The following is a 16,365-nucleotide window of genomic DNA, read 5'->3' as shown; positions in this document are numbered from 1 at the left end:
TAGATAATTTTAAAGTCCAACACAAGAATGTCTTACGTCAATCAGTTTTTTTTCTTTTATCTTTTTATATCTTCGCCATCGTCATTTCTCATGTTTGATGTAGTTTAAAACATTATTACCAAATTTGGAATTCATTGAAGGCCTACACTAAAACAATAACGATTATCTTTTCTAACAGAAAAAAAAACGTTTTGAAAGAATTATCTTGAAATGTTAACATTTTTGTAAGATATATCTTGAAGTGTTAATATTTCAAGATAGATCTATATCTTACTGAAAAGTGTTGACATTCCAAGAAATTTCTCTGCACTCACAAGTCTTTTAGCTGCCCCCTTCGCGTTCTCCATCTGATCTTTGACCTTGTCCTTGGTGTCTCCCTTCACTGTGGTGGCAGCACCAGTGGCCGCCCCTACGCTCTTATCATTCGCTACGTCTGCTTGCGTCTCGTCGGCTTTTAAATTTCCTGCGGCGCCCCCTACTCTCTTATCGTCTGTTACGGCTGTTGCCGCCTTGCCGCCTGCCGCTTGGGTTTTGTCTACAGCCTTTAAAAAATTAAGTACCACTTGTCCTTACACAGAATAAAAGGCTTCTGTTTTATATTAACGTTATCCTTACAAAACTAGAAGTCCATGGGTTAGACGAAGTGGAGTTTGTTTCAGTGGACTCTGAATTTTAAGGAATATTAAGCACTTTCACTTTCTCTATTTTTTTTTACTTACCGGTGCAGCTAGAGACATGGACCAAAGAAGAGCTAGAAACAGAACTTGCTTCATGTTGGTCTAGAGAAAAAAGAAACCGTATACAGAAATCAGAGAACAGTGGTGTGTTTCTCTTATTTTAGTTTTTATTTTTCCCGACTGTTAGTTGTGTACAAGTTGTGTATAAGTTGTATATAAGTTGTGTATAAGTTGTGTATAAGAGGACCGATGTCATAAAGAACGCTCACTCTTTTCGAAGTAAGTAAATTCATTTATCATTGTGAATTAAAATAAAAAATTTGTGTTCTTTAATTATTTTGCATAGTATTCTGTACCAACTGAAAATTGATCATGATTAAAAGTTTTTCTATAAAGTTTAGTGATTTTTAAATGTTAGCTTTATTTTTTCATTTGAATATTGAGAGAAAAATAACCTCAGCTAATTTGACAATGAAGAGTACTTAATTAAGTACCACCAAGGTTTTGTCTAATTAGTTACACAGCTATCCTTTAGGAGAACCCTAGCATGTATATAGGACGGAGCACAGTAAACTAAGCAGTCAGGAAAAACCTTGTTTGCACACCTTATTTTAGTCTAGTTCTTATGCCATTTTATTTTCTTACTTTGATTATTATATATGCAATTGATGTTCATGTCTTTTGATGCTGTGTAAAATCTATCAAATAAATTATTATTACTGATTTAAATGTTTAAAACAAATGAATTACTAAATTGAAAAAAAAAATTAAAAAAAACTGTTTGAAGACTGTATAGATATAGATGTTTGAAAGGGAAGAGTGTTTGCTTTGATGTGTCTCATTGTAATAACATAACTTTTCCGATTGTTGATCGACTATTCTGTTTTTAGTACTATTCACCGTTTTCTTCATGTAATGACAATTTTTATAAATGTCTGCATTATGCTACAGAATAACGCTCACACATTTGTATATGCTGATGTAATTATTTCTATTTGAAAATAAAAGTATTAAAAGAAAAGAAAAGGAAAAAAAATGTATATAGTACAGATATCTGCTACGAGAGTAGTTCTAGAACAGGCCTAATAGATCTATAATAATTCTCTAGATTCTAGAATTTAAAAAAAAATGTCTCTGTTACTGATGTTCTACACAAATGACGCAGGAGCTTGAGTTTATACTTTTAAAAAAAACAGATCCAGATGGGAAGCCAAGTTTATCAGCACATCCAGCAAGGTTCTCCCCTGAGGATAAATACTCGAGAAACAGAATCATTACTAAGAAACGATTTGGGCTTTTTCCACCACAACAGCCAAAAACAGTTTTATAATAGTAGAAGAGCACTGGTATTCTACTTCCTTTGACATTCAAGAATGTACATATCTTAACATAGTCATGTAAATATTCAGCATTTCAACTTGTGGTATTCCATGTCAATAGATTAAATGTTCTGCAAAAGCATTTTTTAAAAAAATACAGATATCTGCTACACTAAAATTAAGTAAATGAAAAAAATATTATTAATTTGTAGGTAAGTCCAACTCTACACACAGACAATGCAGGGTACTCACACTTGTCGTTTGTGATGTGACGTCGACGTAGATGCCAGAATCCAAAATGTGAACAGTGTTGGCAATGTCTCAGTTTATATAGGAAACATTGCTGACGTCATTAGTGCCGCATGTCGATTACGATAAAGGAATTATAATAATGAACATATGATAAAGTTTTCTTTCCTAATTAATAAAAGAAAATGAACAAAGACTTCTTTAATTGACATTCATTTTGTCTGAATAATGTATCAAGAAGAAACAAAACACTTCATTTGTTGATGAATTTGAGCAATCAATCGATTAGTTACTCGCAGTTTTTGCATCTAACCACAGGTTTTTTACTTTTAAACCCAGGTTCTCCCTGTACTCAAAAGATTTTACCTGTACTCACAGGTTTTGCCTGTACCCAAAGATTCTGCCTGTACCCACAGGTTTCGCCTGTACCCTTATGTTTTGCCTGTACCCACAGGTTTCGCCTGTACCCTTATGTTTTGCCTGTACCCACAAGTTTTGCCTGTACCAATGGGTTTTGCCTGTACCCACAAGTTTTGCCTGTACTCACAAGTTTTGCCTGTACTCACAGGTTTTGCTTGTACTCACAGGTTTTGCCTGTACTCACAGGTTTTGCCTGTACTCACAGGTTTTGCCTGTACTCACAGGTTTTGCCTGTACTCACAGGTTTTGCCTGTACTCACAGGTTTTGCTTGTACTCACAAGTTTTGCCTGTACTCACAGGTTTTGCCTGTACTCACAGGTTTTGCCTGTACTCACAGGTTTTGCCTGTACTCACAGGTTTTGCTTGTACTCACAAGTTTTGCCTGTACTCACAGGTTTTGCCTGTACTCACAGGTTTTGCCTGTACTCACAGGTTTTGCCTGTACTCACAGGTTTTGCCTGTACTCACAGGTTTTGCTTGTACTCACAAGTTTTGCCTGTACTCACAGGTTTTGCCTGTACTCACAGGTTTTGCCTGTACTCACAGGTTTTGCCTGTACTCACAGGTTTTGCCTGTACTCACAGGTTTTGCCTGTACTCACAGGTTTTGCCTGTACTAACAGGTTTTGCCTGTACTCACAGGTTTTGCCTGTACTCACAGGTTTTGCCTGTACTAACAGGTTTTGCCTGTACTCACAGGTTTTGCCTGTACTCACAGGTTTTGCCTGTACTCACAGGTTTTGCCTGTACTAACAGGTTTTGCCTGTACTCACAGGTTTTGCCTGTACTCACAGGTTTTGCCTGTACTCACAGGTTTTGCCTGTTCTCACGTTCCAGATGACGAGTCACAAACACAACAGAAGATGTGAGCAGTGTGGACAACACATCGGTTGTTATGGGGAACATTGTACATTACATGCATGACAATACATCAGTTGTTATGGGGAACCTCGTATATAACTTGCATGACAACACATCAGTTGTTATGGGGAACCTCGTATATAACTTGCATGACAACACATCAGTTGTTATGGGGAACCTCGTATATAACTTGCATGACAACACATCAGTTGTTATGGGGAACCTCGTATATAACTTGCATGACAACACATCAGTTGTTATGGGGAACCTCTGGGGAACCTCGTATATAACTTGCATGACAACACATCAGTTGTTATGGGGAACCTCTGGGGAACCTCGTATATAACTTGCATGACAACACATCAGTTGTTATGGGGAACCTCTGGGGAACCTCGTATATAACTTGCATGACAACACATCAGTTGTTATGGGGAACCTCGTATATAACTTGCATGACAACACATCAGTTGTTATGGGGAACCTCGTATATAACTTGCATGACAACACATCAGTTGTTATGGGGAACCTCGTATATAACTTGCATGACAACACATCAGTTGTTATGGGGAACCTCGTATATAACTTGCATGACAACACATCAGTTGTTATGGGGAAAATTGTACTTTACTTGCGTGCTATAACAGAACACGGTAAAAAATTATATGCACCAAACTTTAAGAAGGTTTATTGTCTTTTACCACTTTGCGCCTTGAGATAAACAAAAATTCATTTATTTGAATATCTTCCTTTCGCAAATGTTCCATAATAATAGTTAATGAGGATGTTAATTGACATAATGTGGATAGATATATTCTTATCGTGGGTTTTTCCATCCCTTGCTGAAATAAAATACAGCTATCAACGTATCAGGTTTCCATGGGGAGTATCACGTGATGTAGCCATGCTGGCTCTGACACCTTATTAGTCACTTAAGAATAAATGTAACAAATGGTTACGCAATTCGTTTGGCCTTCAAAGTTCAAGTCTAATGTGGACGGCCGTGTTTGACGAGTTTGGTTCGATCATTATTGTTGACTTTTTTTTTTTGGAATCCCATCAAAACAAAACATCAAAACAGCCAGGTTTTTAAAACTATTTTTATTTTAATAACATCGCACCAGAGTTTTAAAATAGTGGACACCATTTCCAGACTATCCACGACTGCGTACATTGGGAAAAACAGGTAAGACAAACTTTATTTTTTTTTAATATCATGTAATATCATGTATTTTTTTTATTAATAAACCAAATGGCCAACCGCCTTTACGTTATCAAATTTGTGACGGGTACCTTATAGAGGTTCTACGACAAATTCCCGAAAGACACTTGCCCGAAGATCGTTTGCCCGAATTGACACTTTCCTGAATGCGACAAACCCCCGAAAAGACACTTGCCGAAAAGCCCCGAATGCCGTTTGCCCATTCGGTAAATCGGCCTTAGTGCAAGCGACATTTCGAAAAAAACGTCTGGCTCCCCCATATAGAGTTATGAGGATTCAAGTAAATTCTCCAGACTCAAGAAACAAAATTCAAGCCTTGTCAGCTCAACAATTTGACCAAGCCGTTCAACATTGTAATGGTGTCCATTTAATGCGATGTCCACACAGGCTTCTCTTTCAATTTTAGGCATGCAGATAACGAAATTCAAAGAGTAGTGGTGATAGATTGGACATACATTTAAAACATGAGACAGGAACACATCTTGAAACACCAGGGCACGAGGTAAATACATACTAACATGATTTGAAGAGCGACTCAACAACAATGGTATAAGGTTGGGCGCTAGGACATTTGGGGACTGGGTCAATAGGGCTGGTAAGTAGGTCATCAACCAGTTCTACGGCTCAATAAAACCTGCATGAGCCATAGAACTGGTTGGTGACCTACTTACCAGCCCTATAGGGCACTGGAAAAATGTGCACTAGATCAGGTGTGCACTTGGATAATTGAGTACTGGGTATATTGGGCATTGCGACAGTTAGGTACTGGGTGAATGGGGCACTTAGTCAAAGGGCATCGGGTCAGTTGGACACTGGGGCAGTCTGACATTAGGAAAGTTCAGTACTGGGTCAGTTGGGGAGTGGGTAAATGGGGCACTGGGTCAATGGGTCAATGGGTCAGTTGTTCACTTGGTACTGGATCAGTTGAGCACTAGGTGAATTGGGCACTGGATTAGTTGGGTACTGGGTCAATTGGGCATTGGATCAATTGGGCATTGGATCAGTTGGGCACTGGATAAGTTGAAGAAACTAGCCAGCATTGTTTCTATTGTTATGTTTTATATTTTACTATATAATATTTCACCCACATTTGCTGCTTTACTGAGTCAACCAAAAAATATAATCTACCAAGTGTGGAAAATTATCAGATGAACGTTGAGTTGATGGGTAACTAAACCAACCTGACACAGACCACGTTTTAAATAGGCCACTGTGAACGTAGCCAAAATGACAGGCACGGCATTACCTATAGCAGGTGTCATAAAAAGTGCTTCCAAACTTAGCGATGGGGGGATGGGTGCAGTGTAGAGAGGGGGCCTTAAAATTGGCCGTAAATAAAATTTAAAAAAACAATTAGTTTGTCGATTTATTTCCGTGCATATCTGCCTACAATCCGAAAACGGTGGTAAGGTTAATCACAGTATATAGTCACTACCCCATGTTGTATTTGATTTTTGAAACGTAGCAATTTCTTTTGCAATGGCTGGAATATTTTTATACTTTAATTAAAGGTTAATTAATAGGGCTAATTGCATCACGCGGTTTTATTTTAAGCCATTTCTTTTTAACGCCGTGCAAATTTTGCTCTCATTCCAATGTACCAAGTAATTGTCTTCGCCTTCCAAACGTAACAATGAGATTCGTCATAAGCTTAAAAATCCAAAAATCAGCTTGTGATAAACTCGTAAGAAATAGAAAAAAAACATAATTCCTATAGAAAATATATAGTTTAATTAGTGTCACCCCCCCCCCCCCCCCAAGCAAATTTAAGTTCCTCCTCCCCCAAAAGTTTCAAGAGCTCCCTTCCTCCTTGCCAAGAGAAAATGTCTAAAAGAAACACTGCAGATCACTTTGAAGCATGATGGTGGTATTACGCCAGTATTACAGTGATATTAAATAGGTATTACAGAGCGTGGATTCTACGTTATAAGTGACCTCTGACCCCGAACGTGACTCTGTCTGGTAGAACTAATCTCCAGGAAATTATTTCAGAGATTTTTTTAACAGTACACCGGCTAGCCTGCCTACGGGATAGACCTGAGAATTTATTTGTTTCACCTAGAAAAAAATCTTTGAAGCCTACGAACGATCCCCGCGTTTTTTTTTCCCAACACGATTTTTTTTTCATAATACGATTTTTTTTCCGCACACCATTTTTTTCCCATCTACTATTTTTTTCCCCTCACATATAGGATTATTCTGTCTAATAAATCTTGACGTTATGTCGAGGTATCGCATGAAAGGCCTTTCTGAACCTGGGCACGTAGAACATAAGTTTCTGTTGGTCGTGTGGCTAGAGGATTGTGGGTCCAGGCAGGTACGGTTATATTTTGTTTTATTTGGCTCTATACTTTGTCTTTATAGTTATTGCATCTCTGTACTTTCTCCCTCTGGATTTTTCTATATTTCATCCCTCTTCATACTTACTCTCTCAATCTACTTCGTATAGTTTATTGCCATACGGGATGTATCTCTGTACTTACTCCTTCACTCTACTTTTTACATGGTGTCTGTTAGCTTTTGATGTTGTAATATTACAACATCATCGTAAATTAAAGGTTGTACGGTGCTGTGTCAGTCAATGTGTAATTAAAGGTGAGGATTTATGTTAGTCAAGATTTGGTGTGTTGGCCAATTAAACCGCCATTTATTAGGCTGGGACATTGTTTTTACATAGAGTGTGTGAAAGTTGAGCGTCGGGATGTTCTATGTGTTGTGTTGGGTGTCGTGTGTTGGGGTGTTGTGTGTTGTGTTGGGTGTCGTGTGTCGTGTGTCTGGATGTATGTCGGGATGTGTGTTGGGTGTTGTGTGTTGGGGTGTTGGGATGTTCTGTGGTGTTGGGGTGTTGTGTTGTGTTGGGGTGTTGTGTTGTGTTGTGTTGTGTGTTGTGTGTTGGGGTGTTGGGATGTTCTGTGGTGTTGGGGTGTTGTGTTGTGTTGGGGTGTTGTGTTGTGTTGTGTGTTGTGTGTTGGGGTGTTGTGAGTTAGAGTGTTGTGTTGGCGTGTTGTTTTTTGTTGGGGTGTTCGGTGTTGTGTGTTGTTGTGGGGTGTTGTGATGGGATGTTGTGGTGTGTTGTGATGTTGTGGTTGGGTGTTGTGTTGTGTTGTGTTGTGTTGGGGTGTTGTGTTGTGTTGACGTGTTGTGTTGTGTTGGGGTGTTGTGTGTGCTAGTTTCTTGACTTGACCTGTAACTTCAAATGACTTGATTTTTGACTGCACATGACTTGACCTGTAACTTCACATGACTCGATCCTTGACTTCACATGACTCGTTTCTTGACCTCCCCAGGTTGTGCAACATGGTGCCGCCCTTGTTTACCTTGCTAGCTGCCATGATGGCCGGTCACTCACTCATCAGCTGTAGAGCAGAGTTTGGTACGTTGTTTAGTTACGTCCCATATTCTGTTTATTAAAAGCTTTTATTTAGTTCTGTTTGTTTGTTTCTTTGTTTGTTTGTGGGTCTGTGGCAAATCTTGTAACTCAATTTTGACCCTCTTCTAATGCAGCGATATCGTTCAAACTTTCCAGATACGTTCCACTTCGATGACTATACAAGTCTATCAATTTTTTTAAATTCAATTAGATGTTTAATTAGCCATAAAAATAATTAAACGGCTTCGAAAGCTTGTTGCCATAAAGATTGTTTATATTTGTTCTATATATTTTTTATTGTTCTTTTAGAGAGATAAGTCAACATGGTAAGAATTATACTTTTGTGTATTACTAGTTTTGTTAAATATTACAAATTACAGAAATCAGGATATCATGAGTTAAGATTGTTTTCTAGAAGAATCTTGCATGACTTAGGGGTCATCCATAAATGACGTCACACTCGTAGGGGGGAGGGGGGGTCCGTAATTCTGTGACGATGTGTGATAGGGAGGGGGGGGGGGGGTTCAGATGTTGCGACGTCACATTTTTGCATTATAAAAAAGCAATGTTAGAAAACGAATTTTAGACGTTATTTCGCGTTTTAGATACCTGTTTTAATAAATTGTAATAGTTTAGGCAAGATTTTGGAAAAATATCGATGTTTAAAAAAAATTCAACTGCAATTTTGAGGGGGGTTCTAGGTTGAGGTGTGACGTCATTTTAGGGGGGGGGTCTGGCTTTTTGTGACGACGTGTGACGGAGGGGAGGGGGGAGGTAAAAATCGTCCAAAAAAGCGTGACGTCATTTATGGATGACCCCTTAAGCGACTCAGCATGAAAGATTGAAATTGTGTTCTTATGCTTTCAGCTAAATCTATTTAATAAACACTACTAAGTTCTGGCGAATTTCCCATATTACACGGACTGGGTTAGGGATTGGTTTTCTTAAATTATGTTATATGCCTATAGGTTGTAATGCATAGCCTTTTTATACACAAGTGCAGTTGGTTTTACGAGGGGGGTAGCATTTCTTTATGACGTCCGAAAAAATATCGAATTTCAGACCCCCTTTCCACCCTGTTCACATGCGTACATCGGCGGAGTCTACACATGTTTATTAGTCGGCACAAAACTGGACTTCTAATTCCCTTATTCGATAACATGTTATTGTGTATGGTTTCATTAGTAAGAATAATAATGTATTAGTTGATTTATTTACCTTAGAAATGTCTGTCTTGAAATTAGAATTTTTTACATTTCTTGAAAAAAAGAAAAATGTTTTAAAGTATAAATACTGATCTCCGATGACACCGATTTTTTTTTGTAAAGATTTTTTTTTCATAACAACCAAAAACTAAAACACATTTATTTTTTATTTTTTTTTATAGAAAATTTATTTAATAAATCAAACTTTATAAAAAAAAGCTTCTTAATGCAATGAAAACAAGAACATAAAACAAATTTACATTTTCTATTATAGGCATTTGACCCTCATAAAATGTCTTAAATATGTTAGCGACCAATTGTTTTATTAAAGTAGGCATGTTTGTTTTATTATCTTATGTTCAGTACATTTTTACTTTCTCGTATATACGAAATATAGAGAAAGTCTTGTAATCGTGCAAAAAAAATCGAGATTTTTACAAATCTCGAGGTTTTACACCTCACTGATGCGGAAAAACATAATTTTGCAATCTTGTCCGTATGTCTGTGTGTCTGTGTGTCTGTCTGTATGTCTGTCTGTGTGTCTGTAAACACGATAACTTGAATACCGTTACAGCTAGGTTGATGAAATTTCATATATAAGTATTTTATCAAAATCGTAGATCCGTATCAACTTTTGAGCGATTTCCGATAACCGGAAGTGGTACTTTTTCTACTTTGAATTTTTCAAAAGCATATAATTTGAGTACTATTTCAGATAGATAAATGAAATTTCACATGTAAGTAAAGATCTAATTCTCTACCTTCTGCTAAATTTTGAGTAATTTCCGTTGACCGGAAGTACTAATTTACGCTATTTCCGATTTCTCAAAAAAACGCATGTAAATTTATAAAGTACTAATAATATTGCGCACTATTATGCACATTTTGTTTGGGCGTTCGCTTGGTGCGCAATTCTTTTTTCTATGAGATTCTATTCTATTTTTGAAAGTTTAAGTAATTAAAAATCATGTCTATATTCCAAGTTATATAAGAATATTCGAGAACGTTTTGGGGAGATCACTCCCGGTTTATTATTACTTATTAATAAAAAAAAAATTAAGATCATAGTCGAATCTCCGACAAGAAATCAACCAGCTGTGAAAAAAATAGATACCGTCATCAGATACTTGATCTAGCAATCGATAATTTTGTTATCTCACCCTCACCTTTTATTATTACATTTAATAATCTTTTAATGATATTTTAATTACTAATCAATTGTCTAATTAAATAAAAATTGTGATATTCTTGCATTGTCACCGGAGACGAACGTATCCGAACAGCGAATCGCTGTAACAAAAATGTTACAGATTATCACATGTGATCAATGGAAAAGCCATATAATTTGGGCAGGCGACAATGTCATATTTGGAGTAATATAGTTCTTGTACGACCCACAAAAAATGGTTGAACTATCTGCACTTGTCTTACATCGTAATATAGTTCATGTACGACCCAGAAATTTAAAAAAAAATGGTTGAACTATCTGCACTTGTCTTACATCGTAAGGCAGGATTAGACATGACCTATCAAAACGTCAACAACACGTCAGTACCATATCTGCTGCTTTTTGATGGTGGTTTTTGACCGGATATAGGTCATCGGGTCACGTCACCAAGTGGAGTCTTCGGGATGGAGGGGCCACCCAAAAAAATGTGAATTTTAGACCCCATCCCCCATTTCTCTCCACCCCCCACCCCCCCTCTCACGTCCACACGCGTCCACTTCCAATGAACCCCCCAATCCCCTAAATTTAGTAAATATCTGCCTAATTTTTTAATTCAATAACATGAAATCTCGTTTTATACACACAAAAAATACTTATTGCATAAGGCTCGCTCAGCTGAAAAATGTCTAAAAAAGTAAATGTTAGACTTTTCTAAAGTATGGAAGTTTTCCGGCTGGCTTTTACACACTATTTTTTCTAAATGTAGTCAGAGGTTGGAGGCAGCCATCAACCATAAAATATTTGTTTTTATTAAAGATGGTGGTTATATATCATTTGTGGCGGTGTAGCTAATAATGACTACGAGCCGACCCGCGTCGGAGCATACTCCGCTATTTAGTGACGGGTGAAGACTTTCTGAAAGACACAGTTGTCCAAATGGGGTGGGTGGGTACACACTGTTGCGCATACCTGGAGAGCGAGGGAGTGAGCGGGAGGATGGTTAGATAGTCGGCGTACGGGCGTGGTGTCCCGCATGGTTGGTCGACGTAGAGAATTGTATATATAGATATGGGTTGAGGTAAAATTCGACTAATCAACTTGACGTCATATAACTTTTACTGAACCTTACGGACAGTGTTTCTTCCAGACTTTTTTCTCCGGGTGGAGGGGGCACTTGATATTTTCGGGGGGGGGGGGGGGGGGGTGGGGGGGTGGGGGGGGGGGGGGGGCGAAGAAATGCCTGGAAGAAACTCTGCTTACGGACACCTCTCGCTACACGTGTTTCCATAACAAACCACATCTCCCACCTTTCTCGTGAGCCTTACACACTCTATTACGCGAGCTCAAACTATATGCGGACATCATATACATTTCTAATATAAATTCTGTATTAAATTAGTTTCCGTAAACTTGCGTCGTGGTTCAAATTTATAGCTTATATCCTAAAAATGAATTCACATCTAAAATATACAAAAATATACTGTAGAATAAAGAGCAAACTGCCATTTTATATAACTTAGGAAAATTTATTTTTTATAAAAATTAAACTGAAAAAAATTTAAATGCTATACAGAACTATATGAAAGAGTGTCATTTATTTCCCACAACCGCAAAAACCTGCGTATATTTTGGGGATAAAGCCCCCCCCCCCCATCCCACAGACACACAGTCTTTTATTGTCCACGGGCCTCTGGCTGATCAGTTACTGAACTCGACCCTCCCCCCCCCCTCCGTCCATTCTATCTGTAAGACAAAAGGTTTACAATGCACCGATGGCGCACCTATGTTGCTGTATAACAACACACATTCTGTACTAAAATGGTGTCATTTGTGTGTCTTCAGTGGCCTGTACCAACGGCAGACAACTCTGTGACACGGCCGAGAGCTTGAGTATCGTCAACAACAACTTTTTCTGCTGTGAGCCCGGCTTCAGCATTCAGTGGCGACGTTCGAACAGTTCAGTCAACAGTGAATGTGTCTGTGAGAGGTTTTATCAAGGTAGGTAGTAGCACGCTACCTCTAAGATGTTTTATCAAGGTGTGTAGCACGCTTCATTAGAGGTTTTATCAAGGTGTGTAGCACGCTTCATTAGAGGTTTTATCAAGGTGTGTAGCACGCTTCATTAGAGGTTTTATCAAGGTAGGTAGCACGCTTCATTAGAGGTTTTATCAAGGTGTGTAGCACGCTTCATTAGAGGTTTTATCAAGGTATATAGCACGCTTCATTAGAGGTTTCATCAAGGTGTGTAGCACGCTACCTCCAAAAGGTTTTATCAAAGTATGCAGCTCGCTTCATTGGAGCTTTTATTAAGGTGTGTAGTACGCTTTCATAAAGGTTTTTCAAGGTGTGTAGCACGATTCATTAGATTTGATCAAGGTATGTAGCACGTTCATTGGAGGTTCTATAAAGGTGTGTAGCACGCTTTGTTAAAGGTTTTTAATCAAGGTATGTAGTACCACACATCCTCCCACACACCCTCCCACACATCATCCCCACACATCCTCCCACCCACAGAAACCCCATGCATCGAAGACGAGTACCAATGTCGCGGCGCCACCAGTCGGACGTCAGACGGGGTCAAGGTCAAATGCTGTCTCCATGGCGACCGTCTGAACAGCGTGAGCAACTCCATGATCAACGGGGTCATGGCCAACTACTGCAAGTGTATCCGTTACGTCACCAGCGACAACCCCAGCGGTCAGACGGTCAGGCCGCCTGCACCCAGGTACAGTACATTTCAGTCGTCTGCTACTGGATAATTATAACTTAATGGGTTTGTGGGTCAGTCACTCAAGCCACCAGGTAAATTACATAACATCTTAGTCGTTATAATTATGTTTTAATGGGTTTTTAGGTCAGCCTATGAAACCCGTGCCCCCCCCCCCCCCTCCCCACAACAGGTAAATTACATAACATCTTAGTCGTTATAATTATGTTTTAATGGGTTTTTAGGTCATCCTATGAAGATCCATTCCTCTCCTTTCTACCCCCTCTTCCCCCCCCCCTCCCCCCCCTCCCCCCGCAGGTAGAGTACATAACATCTTAGTCGTTTGCTCGTGAATAATTATGTTTTAATGGGTTTTTAGGTCAGCCTATGGAGACCTCTTCCCCTCTTTCCCCCCCCCCCCCCCTCCCCTCCCCCGCAGGTAGAGTACATAACATTTTAGTCGTCTGTATCTGTAAGAGTCGGGTTGGGGTTGCCGGGTTGTTACACCACAGGTCTGATTTTCATCCACGAACTCCCTAGAGCAGGGGTCTCCAAACTACGGCCCGCGGGCTGGATGCGGCCCGCGAAGTCCTCTCATCCGGCCCGCGGAGATCTTTTGTCCAAGGAAATTCGTTTGTTGGTGATGAATGAGGAACTTTGCCCAGAAAAATCAAAGACATGCCTGGAAGAAACTGGCCCCCGAACTGAAATTTGATAGTTAATGCGACCCTCGGACTGAAAAGTTTGGAGACCCCTGCCCTAGAGGTTACTAGTTTTGTTTCACGTGCTCTATTGCAAATAGTTCCCACAGCCTTTCGTATTTTTTTTTACCTCTTTACTTATTATTAATCAGTGTTTCTTTAAGGATTCTCTTGTGGGGAGGGTAGGCAAAGTAGTAAAAAAATATAAAATTAAAAAAAAAATAATGATAATCCCCCCCCCCCCCCACTCCCCGACCTAAAAAGTTTCAAGTGCTTCCATTCCCCCCCCCCCCCCTTCCTCTCCGAACTCAGAAGTTTCTAGTGTTTCATAACTGATTCCCGGAAAGGATTAATGGCATTGCAAATACGTGTTAAACGGGAAAATAACTTAGAGACACGAGCAAGTTGATCTACATGCATTCTGCGTGAACCCCTGTTCTTCTTGTAGGCAGATGACGCCCATGGAGGAGATGCAGATGCTGGGGGCCCTGGGGCTCCTGCCCGAGGAGCTCCAGGCCCAGATGGGGCCCATGTCGGGGCAAGCACAAAATAACGTGGATGCTAGCTTGGGTAGATGGGCTTCTAGCTTTATGGAAGGCTTAGTGCAAGGGCTTGTTAAGGCTGTTGATCAAGGTACTCGTACTGTTTAAATTTTTAAAGATTAAAACCATTTTCCCTGATATATATATATATATATATATATATATATATATATATATATATATATATATATATATATATATATATATATATATATATAGGTATTAGTACATATTTATCATTATTAATTGTAATATATAATATTTTATACACTATAACATTGTTCGGTATAAATTTTAATTTCCAAAGTACCCATACGGTGACTATCAATTAAGATTGTTAATTTAGATTATGATTAAGACGTTTAAACTGTAAGGTTATCTTTAATTGGTGTGTTTTGTCTGAACCCAGCCAATCAAACCAGAGGAACCAACACAGCACGCAGGCGAGTCACAGCCCCACAAACATTGGCTGCGTCCAACATACAACGCGGCATACAACAACAGGTAACTGTAGAGTTTGTCGATTTAGCCATAACCACATACGTATACGGGAGCTTTTTTTTTAACAAAGGGGAACTACTCAAGTAATATTTTCAGCAAGACTAATTTATCTTGGTTATATCCCTTTATATATTTATTTATTTTATTTTTTTTAAAGAGGGGAACGGGTAAAAAAAAGAACCTTTTTAAAAAGCCTTCGTTTGCCATCTTATTTTTTTATGTTTCAGTATATGGCGAATGTGCCTATGCAGCGAATGAACGGATTAACGCCGTACAACACAGCACAGATCCATGGACTGAATGGATTTCCCCGCAACTCTCCGTACACCCAGAGTCTAAACGTCAAGCCCTTAGCGCAAGCGTCGCCTAGCAACACCAACCGAGTCAGCGAACGAAACCCCTACAGCAACGTTAGGCCATCTAATCCAATACATTAATGATTTCATCCCAGCACAGTGTCCTGGCTAAAATTATTCCTACATAAATAACGGGCACCCATTTGACCACAGTGATTACATCATAATTCTAACACACTGAAGTATTTATTATTATATTTTATTCAACTTTTCCGAGGGTTCTTTCGTTTCCCTCCCTCTTTCTGAATTCCTCCACTCATAATCGAGACCCACCCTCTAAAAAAAAAATAAACATCGCACTCAAGTCAACAGTTCTCCCCAACCACTATTTCCGTTTCCTTTTTTAAAGGGATATAACAAAGTTTAGGCGTTTTACATGTAAATATAAATTGAGTAGTTTCCCTTGGTTTAAAACAAACGCATTTTTAATGTAATTTAATATATATAAGTAGCTTACAATTCTGGGTAATTAGTAGACTATTTAGATTAATTTTCATGTATAATTTGATAAAACGCCATGCTTCAGTTGAAAAAGAATTTTTGTTGTTCTTTCTCCCCGAATCTCCCTTCCCCCCTTTACAAGGACTGTGACGTCGATCATGGATGGCCCCTTACAAAATATACACTGGGTAACATTTGTTACATCCCCTGCTCTCTCGCAACGTCAAAGTAATGGTTCCTGATCTTTCCCTCCCCGTCCTCACGTAATTTATAATTGACTTCTAGAATTATCTATGTCTATGTATTTGTAAACGTCGTGGAACTCATTCAAAATTAATATTCAAATTACTAGATTAAATTATTTTTATTAATGTTTAGGCCTACTTGTTTGTTTATAATATATACATCGTAGAACAGATTTCGGTGGTTTGGATTATCGAACCTTTTTTTCAGTTGGTTGTAGTTTCTTTAGCCAGTTTCGAATGTAGAGGTTTAACCAAACAATTAAATCTTTCTTTTTTTTTTAATATTAGACTAATATTCAATAATTAGATCAAGTCAAAATGGTAAACATTTCTAAAAGTTGTGTAAAGCCTACAGAAAATACAGCTTTTTTTTTATTTTCCATA

The 16,365-nt window shown here is 38.6% G+C and overlaps 1 protein-coding gene across 1 annotated transcript; it reads left to right on the top strand.

Annotated features, from left to right (window-relative positions):
- The first annotated feature begins 6,992 nt into the window (after nt 1-6,992).
- LOC131944764 (uncharacterized) lies at nt 6,993-16,352 on the top strand. Its single transcript, XM_059305576.1, has 7 exons — nt 6,993-7,062; nt 8,033-8,118; nt 12,331-12,486; nt 13,003-13,213; nt 14,345-14,529; nt 14,848-14,942; nt 15,167-16,352. Exons 2-7 carry the CDS (start codon nt 8,043-8,045, stop codon nt 15,374-15,376), a joined length of 933 nt encoding a protein of 310 aa, XP_059161559.1. The 5' UTR covers nt 6,993-7,062; nt 8,033-8,042; the 3' UTR covers nt 15,377-16,352.
- Nucleotides 16,353-16,365: the final 13 nt, after the last annotated feature.

Source organism: Physella acuta, unplaced genomic scaffold (genome assembly GCF_028476545.2).
Source record: "Physella acuta isolate Inbredline_101_S28 unplaced genomic scaffold, ASM2847654v3 ptg000508l, whole genome shotgun sequence".
In the NCBI taxonomy this organism is placed as follows: Eukaryota; Metazoa; Mollusca; class Gastropoda; family Physidae; genus Physella; species Physella acuta.
The sequence above is the reverse complement of the archived record's forward strand: the minus strand, read 5'-3'. Positions and strand labels throughout refer to the sequence as shown.